The following is a 10,149-nucleotide window of genomic DNA, read 5'->3' as shown; positions in this document are numbered from 1 at the left end:
GGGGGCTCCCAAGAGCCCCTTTAGGTACATAGCAAAGCATCACTGAGTTACTTCTACTATCTCTGCATAGAGGCATGCAGTGAACATGGAGTGTTCTTGTTTTGTCTGTGGGTTTCTCTGTACGTCATCTTCTAGTCCATTCCTCCTTAATCACAAATTCTTCTGCAGGTCACTGGAGAAAAAATATAGCAGCATTATTTGATTGGAACAGAGATAAAATCCTTCAAATAACAAAAATTTGGTCTGTGTAGTGCCCTTATTTTAAGAATACACTCTGTTAAGCAAGAACAGTTGGCAGACAGCTCAGGAAACTCCAGAAATCCCCTAAATACTTGTGTTTTAATGGGAATTTGCAATTGTCAAGTTACAGACTTGTTCTTCTTTTCACTCCTTACAGACTCTTTCGCTAAGCTTTGTTTGGCTGTCATCTTTACTTCTACTTCCAGATCTTTTCTCTATGCCTCATTTCCTGAACTTTCTCCTTAGTTCTACTGCTCCCCCTTGTCTCTCCTTTGCTTTCTCCAACGCTGTACTCAGTCAGAGCTCTCTTTAAACATACTAGTGACACAGCCAGTTTTGCACTTCAGGTGGATCCATTGTAACAGATCACACCAGTAGCTTAGTAACTCTGCAAAGATACCAATAACATGTCCTAGAAAAGCGTGTTGTCTCAGGGCCTTATTAGAAAGGAACAAACTGAAAAAAAGTTTTCCTTTGATGAAAACACAACTCTTACCTTGTATATCTCCAGTCTTGCAGGGTGGGACTTGGGGCTGGCAATGGGAAGATGAAGTTGTAGTATAGGTGTGGCTTGTCCTAATGACTCCTCCTCCTACACCAGTTCCGACGCCGATTCCTCCTCCATGACTAGTGGGATCAATTTGTGAGAGAAATAGGGAATTTTAGAACTTCACATGACACTGCTAACTGACTACATGACACAAAGACTCAAGCTATGCCTTTCGTAGGGACTAGAGTATTTGTCATTGCCTTCTTTTTTCAGAGTTGCTTTGCATTTGTGCTCCCCTTTGGCATGTAAATGCAATGTGGAGCGTTGCAATCAATTCCTATTTTGACAGTTCTTGTCCATCTTTCTATAGAACAGAGATTGTTAGGAGTGCTGACATAATACAAGTAGTTACAATGTTGTAACTAGCAGTTGATAGATTTAGTTTCTCTGCTTTGCAGATCCTAAGGAGTGACATTTAGTTCAGATTTGAATGTTCATCACAGTAAAGTTGCTCATGAGGCAATTTCTTCATCTCAAAGAAAGCATTAAGATGGACCAAAGAGTATGTTGGATTCCCAAGCTGCAATACAGATCCTTGGTATTTTCATTTATTCTCTAGTGTATTTAGAGATGTACATACATAAGGTCCTGCTGTCCTCCTTCCAACAAGCACCGGTAGGTCTGAATCTCCTGCTCCAAACGGCACTTGACATCCAGTAAGGTCTTGTATTCTTGGTTCTGGCACTCTATTTCCGCTCTTATTTCAGCCAATTGCTGCTCCACGCATGTGATCTGGTTCTGTAGCTCACCGAGGAGGGTGTTGTACTGGCACTCAGTCTCAGCCAGAGAGGATTCCAAATTATTTCTCTGATAAACAAGACAACCAAAGAAGTGACATTCATTTAAGTGTCACTCTGGGTTTTATTATTTCCAATCCAAAAAGGAAAGAGCTATTGACCACCACCATGCTGATTGGTAGGTCTGGCTGTTCATGCTAAGAAATCCAGCAGTAACCGTGTCAGAGCTGTAAGCTCACCACCCACCTGGCTGAGCTGAGCTTGGAGATCGATTTCCAGGGCTTGCAATTGGCGTCTCAGTTCAGTAACCTGGTTGTTGCACGTCTCTACCTCCTGACCGCTTGTAATAACCTCCCGATTCACCTCCTCAATCTGAAAATCACCAATTGAGAATGAAGAGCCTCAGAGAATATCTGTATAAATTGGACTTGCTTTTACAGAAACAGTATACAGTAAATAGCTGGCAAGGAGAAAAGTGAACAGGGTGAGTTCTCTGTGCACTGGGCGTTAACCGCCAGCTTCAACTGTTTGCTGTTTTACAAATCGCATTAACCTCATGGCTATTAAGTCTCTTTAATCCAAACGTGGAACATCTCAGTTCCAACAACACACCAGAAGGCCTTGTGGCAAACGCTGCTGTTCCAGATGGGACATAACAAACTGGTCAGACAGGCTGTGGAACACAAGGTATAATGAGCACTGATCTCAGGCTTCACTGTAAGGGAAGAACTGCTTATTTTCTCCATGCCTGTTTTCTGAAATGCTCCTGTGCCCTGAAATGTGCATGTCAGTTGGTTTCACAGCAGGACTGTGTCGCTTACCTTGCACTCATACCAATCCTCAACTTCCTTGCGGTTGCGCGCTATCAGTGTTTCATACTGGCATCTCAAATCCTCCAAGATTTGCCTGAGATCTGGTCCAGGGCAGGCATTGACCTCCACGCTCACGTCTCCAGTTGATTGTTTTCTCAGGCAGTTCATCTCCTGGAAATACAACCCAGATCAGATGCGTACTGTCTTTTGAAAGACAGCATAGAAGAGCAGAGCTCGGTGGCTGAGAACAGCACTCCCTGCAAGGGTTGCTTCCTGGCTATGGTGGTAAAAAGCACTGGAAGATGGTGCAAGTGTTTTCCCCAACAAATCTGCTGGGTAATTTCTCTTCCACTGGAACTAGCGGCACTTTCACCCCACGCTGGCACTCCCAGAGCCAGCATAGCCCCAAGAGCAGCAGCCGCCTCTCTGCCAAGGCTCCTGTGCCACCCACGAGGCAGAAAGGTCTGAACCGCAGGAGTGTTTGATGGGAAAGCTGTGCCAGGAAAATGGTGAGTCTTTACTTCTAAATTTAGAGCACATTCATGTAGGCAGTTTTATGTCAGGGCCGTGGTGCTGCTAGGGAAATGGCAGGACCCTACCTCCTCGTGGTTCTTCTTCAGGCAGCAGAGCTCCTCCCGCAGTGACTCCAGCTGTGCCTCCAGGTCAGACCTGCACAGAGTCAGCTGATCCAGGACTTGGCGTAAACCATTAATGTCAGCCTCCACGCTCTGGCGCAGGGCCAGCTCTGTCTCGTACCTGGTTGTACAAGAAAGCAGAAATTCAGAACGGTTAACATCTCACACGCGCTCCGTTTGTGCAAAGATCTCCTTTCCCAACTACCTGCTCTAAACCGTATTTTGTTGTCTAAGCTGAACGCACTGTGCATTGGATTTCTGCCCTGCGCTGTCTGTTATGTGAAAACTTTTCTTCCTCACCCATTTTTTTTTCCTGCTCCTGATCACTATATGTTCGATATCACTGTATGTTTGGTATCACTTATTCAGCTGCGTTTCTGTTTTGCTGATCCCAATCCGCACCGGTCTGTGATGGAAGTGTGCCAGCTATACCACTAAGGACCGCTCCCTGCAATGTGGGTCCCCAGCCCGCACCAACAAACACTGTTGCCAAATGTTTTACCCAAGAATACTAATTAAGGGAGTGCTGGTGACCAAGAGCAAAATGCCTTTCATCACTCCATCCTCTCCTAAGGCAGTGGTGTAGTAAGACTTGTCTGAAGTCTCTGTAATTAGTGCACTGAGACTCCACAAGTAAGATGTAAAGGAGCAGGGAGGAGGTGATGGGGTTCAGCTACACAGAGGGGCACTCACTTCACACGGAAGTCGTCAGCAGCCATCCTGCTGTTATCAATGTCGAGAATGATCTTGTTGTTATCAATGGTTGCACAGACAATCTGGAAAAGAGCAGACCATGAGACATGCCTCATTTCTCTCAGCTGTTGTGCTCCATAGGTCTCTCTAGATTGCAGTTAGGTAGTAACTCTTCATAATTTCCTTTTTCTGTTACTTAAGTAATCTTGTTCCTTGAGCAGAGCAGTTGCAGGAGATAGTTTTGCCTCCTTAACTCACAGTCAGTAAAGAAAAGAGGTCAACTGTGCAGGGGCTGGGAGTTAAGGAGTTGTGAGATGGGACTTTTCAGTTTCAGGATCTGAGGGCAAGTTCCAAAGATGCTTCACAAAGAAGTGAACCTAAAGAAACTTCCTTAAGATATTAAATCTCAACTGATATTCAAGCTGGTGTGTTCCAGGCTTCAAGCTTAAGGATCTCCAGGGAAAATGGTTGGAAGGTATCTTTAAGCCTTAAGATCAGCCATAATTTTCATTGCAGATATATTAGTATCAAGCTGTTTGTGCCACTGTGGCAAACGATTTCAAATACTCAGCTTTTCTCACCTAGAATTTATAATGTTTCACTTGACACAGCGTTTGATATGTATGTTTTGCCCTTGTCCTATAGTTCTCTTTGCTTTGCTTTTCCTGCTGGGCTGACACCACTACATTTCCTCAGAGCACACTTGGTAATATTAATAATTGTATAGTCAAAACAGAGTGCAACAAAGCACCCTTTTCCCTTTTTTGGGGGTATGATCCCACCTGTGTCACCTTGCAGCATGCACCTGTGATATGCACCCACACGCAACAATGTCGTAGAGGAACTTGCCAAAAGTTATGTTTGCAAAGACATTTAGCAGCACCAAAGTTACATCTAACAATTGCAGTAGCTTCTAAATACAAATTCAGAAATAAGCTTTCAATAAGGGAGGAACAACTGAAAAAGGGCATTACCTGATTCTGAAGATCTTCAATTTCTTTGTAATAGCAGCTGTAGTCCCGGGGCTCGCAGGAGAGGCCCTGTGTAGCATACCACTCTCTGATTCTGCATTCCAGTTCAGCATTTTCCTTCTCCAAGCACTTCACCTTGTCCAGATAGGAAGCCAGGCGGTCATTGAGATTTTGCATGGTGACCTTCTCATCGCAGGATGAAAGCAAACAGTCGCCACCAAGACCACCAACAACCACACCACCTCCAAGGCCAAAACCAAGGCCATTGCCATAGCAGTTGCCACCTCCATAGCTCCCACCAGCCAAGCTACCAACACTCAGACCCCCTCCATAATTCACTCCACCGCAGTAACTCCTTCCAGAAAAACCTCTGCCACTGCCTATCGTATAGGAAGAAATCCGTGCTCCACCACCACCACCAATGATACAGCTGCCACCACTGCTCCTGCCTTTGCTAGACACAGTAATAGTCTCCTTAATGTTGCAACTCATGGCGACAGCAGTTGGAAATGCAAGCAGAAGCCCAAAGCAAGATGCACAGCTTGATATTAAATCAGACTGCGAGTTGTCCGTTGTGGCGAAACTCTATTTATACCTTCCACAGTGGGTGTCACCACTGTTTCTTCTTCCCATAAGGCTGGCTACTCTAGCCATTGGTGCCAAGAATAATTTCTCAAAGGGAAGTTTCCTTTCAAGAATCCTGGTAGACAAGGAAGATACTTTACATGTCTCTTGCTAATTTCAAAAATACATTAGCAATAATGTTTTATGAATCATCAGCTTTTTGTTTATGATGCAAACTTTACAACATTAAGCCAGGAAAAACACTGTCCTAAATTATATACCAGGAAGAAATCATTAAAGGTTATTGCATCAAAGAGCTCTTTATCTCTCATTAATTTATTTTCATTTTATTTTGAGTTGAATAAGCAGTTTTCATGCAAGGTGCTGATGTTGGAATATGTAAGATGAAAAAGAAAGAATAAGTACGAAGTTTGACTCTCAACTGATGTATGAGGAATGATGTAAGAACTCTGTGGAAAGATCAGAGACACAGAGATTAATCTTTAAGTCTCTCCACTGGCAAAATGACAAATGCAGAACACACTTCTACAAGACAACTGAGACCGTGGAGTGATCTCTTAATGGACGTAGGTGAAAGGGGTTTCATATATGATCATGGCTCTCCAGTAATTCACAAAGGATTTGTTTCTTTATGTGGAAAGCATAAAGTAAGGTAAAAGTACCTTAAATATTTCCTGTTGTTCAGTGAAAGATATTTCTGCAGTTTTCATCATTGTGGATAGGGTGGGTGTTTTGAAACAGCGAACAGGAGTGGAAACATCCTATGGCCATCCTGTGGCCAGTTTCTCTGTCCATATGTGCTGCATTCTAATGAGAGGTTTGGGACTACTGTCCTAGGAAATGCAAAGACAGACTTGCTGCTTCATCTGGCAGAGCAATCATTGCCCCATCCAGTTCTACACTGGCTTGGGGAAGATGGGTTGAGTACAAACTACAGGTTATTCTCTGTCACTAATATCACCAAATCTTAACTAGGCAGAGAAAATAAAAGTAAGAATCCTTTCACTCTCCTGACATCAAAATTCAGGCTAAGCTCGTTTTCATGAGATGTTTTGCTAAGACTCAAAAGCAATGGCCTTCTCTCTAGAGAGAAACTGTTTCTACTGGCCATTGAGCAAGAGAGCTTTCTGAAATGAACCCGTCACTGTAAGAAATTCTCCAAGCCTGCTTCACCAGGGAACAAATTAGTTCAAACTCTTGCTCAAATCCTCACTCTGTGTCAGGATTGTGGATTGGAATAGCTATTATTATGGCAAGTAAATAATTCCATTTACTGAAGGACTGAATTATCCCAATATTCATGGGCTTGCCCATCATTCTATTGTTTTTAGTCTCCTTATTTCTTTTGAAAGGATGCCTCCCTTTATCTCTGCATCCTTGGATGTTACTTATCCAGTACAACGAAAGCCAGCAGCATTCCGGTGATATCTCCAGCAAGCTGGAGACAGAGATGTGGAGAGACTTGCTCAAAGTGATTTGCTCAAAGACAAAGAGCACGCCTCTGGTGAAGCGTGGAGCTGAGCCTAGGTCTCCCATATCAGACTGCAGTGCCTGAATGTCAGCCTGCCCTTCCTTCCAAGTCGTGCTTCACTCAGTCCCTAAATACAAAGGAACAGAGCTCAGAATAGGTAAAAACTGTAATAAAGTTATTGTGTATAGGAAGGAATACCTGGATTTCATTACTAGGACTGGAGAACATAATTGGAGTCAGGGTGTGGTGGTAAGAATGAACCGAAACTGATGTAATATTGCATTGCTTGAAGCTTTGCCTGTCCTGTGTATGATTCTTGAGAAGTTTCCCAATAGCTGTCTGCAGCAAGCATCTTTTCTGAGTGAGCACACATTCCTTCCTCTGCTCCACAGTTATCATTTGAGCACATCAGAATAATGCAGGCAGAAACATGGAATGACTTACTCCTTTGTGGGAGTGGAGGATGTCTACATGCCTATTGTGGTAATTATTGCAGAGAGCAGAGAGGATGGCTTCTGCTCTTCTGAGATATGTTGGTTCCCCGTGGGCCTGTAGCTTTATCCATTAGACCCACCTTGTTCTGCTGTGGACCTTCAAGCAGGCAACCCAGATCCTCACACGGCACAGACTTGCCCTCTTTCTCGCTATTTTTCCTTTTTGTCTTCAGGAAATGGGTGCACAAGTTAAGCTAAGATAAAATTACATAATTGTTCTGAAGACCTTAAAAAACAAATTAAACTTTCCCTCCTGTTTTCATTCAGTTATTTGAACTCATAAGCTTCCTGGGTCTGTCTCATTAGCACAAATACAGAAATCTCATGGAAATGTAGTTTCCAGCTCAACGTTTGCAGCTCCATAATTTGCAGCTCTTTAATATATGGGTTGTTTCCAGGGTGTATTCTGCTGGGGAACTGTTTATCACAAGCCACCTTCTCATGAGCTGCTTTCCAGACGCATCCCAACTTGTAGGTCCACAAACAACATCACAGTGTTTTAGGAGGTGAGTCTGTGCAGCCCTGGGGGGTTTCCAGAGGCATATTCATAAAGTCTGGGTTATTAGAGTCCTTCTGGTCATGTCATTAGGTTTCTTTAACCTCTCAGGAATTTAGGACAGCTCCTTTGTGAAAGTGCATGCTTTGCACCTGCTGGACCTGGTGGGAAGGGTGGGAAGGCTTTTGATATGGATACAGGGAACGAGGTGGAGCAGCTAGATGTCAGTAGCAGTTCGCGAGAGAAGAAAACTAGCCCAGACCTGGTGGGAATCAGCTGGGGCTCCCAGAAGAAAGTGGCAAGCTTTTATTTATTGTAGGTAGCCTAGAGTTTCCAGAAAACTGAAAACTGGAAGAGTATCACTACAGTGTCTTTATTTTTAGAAATAAGAGTGTGAGGACTTGTAGATTGGGAAGGATTGAGGCCAGAAAGGGCAGCACTGGGTGGTCCTACTGTCTGTCTTTGCGCTGAGCAAGGCAGGAGAAGACAGTGGGAAAGGAAAAGGAAAAGATTTGCTTTCTGACTTCTCAGCCAGAGCTCTGAGAACAACCGGGATATACACAGAGGAGTCGATGGAACTTTGCCATTATAATCAGCCAATGGAACTTTGCCATTATAACCATGATAAGTATCTCTTTTGATCTCTTGTGAAGCACTGGCCCTACACGTCTACTGAGAGATATCTGCATCGAGTCTAGGACTTTCTGTAGGGTTGGAACGAATTTTTAAGACTTGATTTATTAAAAGCGTCTACCTGTGGACACTCCTGAGTCATTATTGCAGTTGTTCCAGTGCTGCATTTTCTTATTTTGCTCTAGCCCCTGGATACTATTGAGTTTAGTGTCTTGTAGATTAAATAAAAGAAATACCACTGAGACATCTTCTCTCCATGGTCTTTTACAACAGGAGAAGGGCACCTTTCATCTCCTCCCTGATACATTAATGACTGAGCTTCTTCAGACACTTGCTGCCTACGGGCCTTGGGGATGCTGCTTTCCTGGAAGGTTTCAGGTTATGTTAAGTCTACCTCTGCAGTAACTGAGAAATTGGTATCTATATAAAAGAACTGATGCTAGAAAAGTGTGCCACACTATATGTATATATGGTCCTGAAATGGTTTTGTCTTTGTACCCTTTCCCCTCCTCCCCCAAAGCCGGCTGTTCCATAACCTCCAGCTTCTGACAGAAGAGGAGTAACCAGGAGTTTTGCTTTGCCAGGTCATCTCCTAAGTGAATATGACTATGTAACAGCCACATTGCATATACCAGAAATAACAGCAGCCATATCCAGCGTAGGGTGGAGTGGACATGTAAAACTGATCAATGCTTGGGTTTCTGGACCAGCAGACAATTTAACCATCAAAACACCCTCCAGCTGATAATGTTTTTTAACTGAAAATTCTCCAAACCCAGAATGACTCTGCAAGCCCAGTTCCCACGGCTGCACACACCAGTAGTGCTCCAGGGCCCCGAGTTACCAAACTGCTGCCCTTGCTTCTCTGGGCAGGTCAGTGTCGGGATATGTGCACGTTACTGTGCTAGTCCACGCTGACTCAGCACCAGCTACATGGCTGCTGTTTGAGGCCCAAAGGAGGGAGTGATCTTTGCCATGCTCGTGAGGCTTAAGACATAATGGCTTTGTGTACCCAAAGGCCCTAACTGGCTTTTTTCTCCATTGTTTTCTCTGTTGAGCTGCACTTTTTCAGCTCCCATCCTGCCCTCGCCAGTTCTCCAAAGAAGGGGTGTTTAATGTAAAGATGATCTTTCAACAGCTCCTGATGTTCAGGCTGAAACTCTTTGAAATAGAAGGATGACCAGTAAATGACTCAGTCACTATGTGAAAATAGATAGAAAACAAACCTTTTGTCTCCAGTCCTTTTCCCACTGAGGAGATTCCTATAAAATGAAAAGGATAGGTTGGAATATAAGCCGTGTCAGCAGAAATTGAATTAGTTGTGGAGACCAAGTTTTCCTCTTCAACCTAATCCCAGGCCCCAGCCTGGATGATGAAGTATGAAAGGGCACAGCCCAGGTGTGTCAGCACTAGACTGGGGCCAAGGCAATCTGTTTCCAGATGTTCCATCACTGACTTTCAAAATTTTTCTAAAAATTGTGTTTTAGCACAATGCTCTGTGGGAAGCACACAGGCATCTGCCTGAACTGGCTGTTCATGTAGATCATGGAGGATGTCATGCAGGAACGGGCAACGTGTGCTACGGGCTTTGACAGGGAGGAGGTGGACAAGACCTGCAAGGCCAGCGAGGCGATTCTCTGGCTCCCACTGGAAAAGCAGCTTTGTCCCCAGTGGAGTAGGATCCTGACCAGTTCAGGTGACCCTTGTGCGTGGCTTTCCAGCTTTTCCTGCTGGGGCCGTGGCAGAGGCTGGCCAGCCCGGCTGAGGTTGTGGTTTGCCCCTGCGTCAGCGACTGGTTTGCTAAAGGAACTCAGTTTCCAGACACAGGTTTC

At 44.3% G+C, this 10,149-nt stretch overlaps 1 protein-coding gene across 1 annotated transcript; it reads right to left on the bottom strand.

Annotated features, from left to right (window-relative positions):
• Positions 1-5,130, bottom strand: LOC130160222 (keratin, type I cytoskeletal 19-like). Its single transcript, XM_056362533.1, has 8 exons — positions 4,642-5,130; positions 3,668-3,750; positions 2,939-3,095; positions 2,349-2,510; positions 1,774-1,899; positions 1,371-1,597; positions 737-867; positions 1-172 (listed from the first exon to the last, which is right to left on the bottom strand). The coding sequence occupies exons 1-8, from the start codon at positions 5,128-5,130 to the stop codon at positions 147-149; spliced, it is 1,401 nt and encodes a 466-aa protein (XP_056218508.1). The 3' UTR covers positions 1-146.
• Between the last annotated feature and the right edge of the window lie 5,019 nt (positions 5,131-10,149).

Source organism: Falco biarmicus, chromosome 17 (assembly GCF_023638135.1).
Source record: "Falco biarmicus isolate bFalBia1 chromosome 17, bFalBia1.pri, whole genome shotgun sequence".
Taxonomy (NCBI): Eukaryota; Metazoa; Chordata; class Aves; order Falconiformes; family Falconidae; genus Falco; species Falco biarmicus.
Note: the sequence above shows the minus strand (reverse complement) of the source record. Positions and strands in the feature narration are given on the sequence as shown.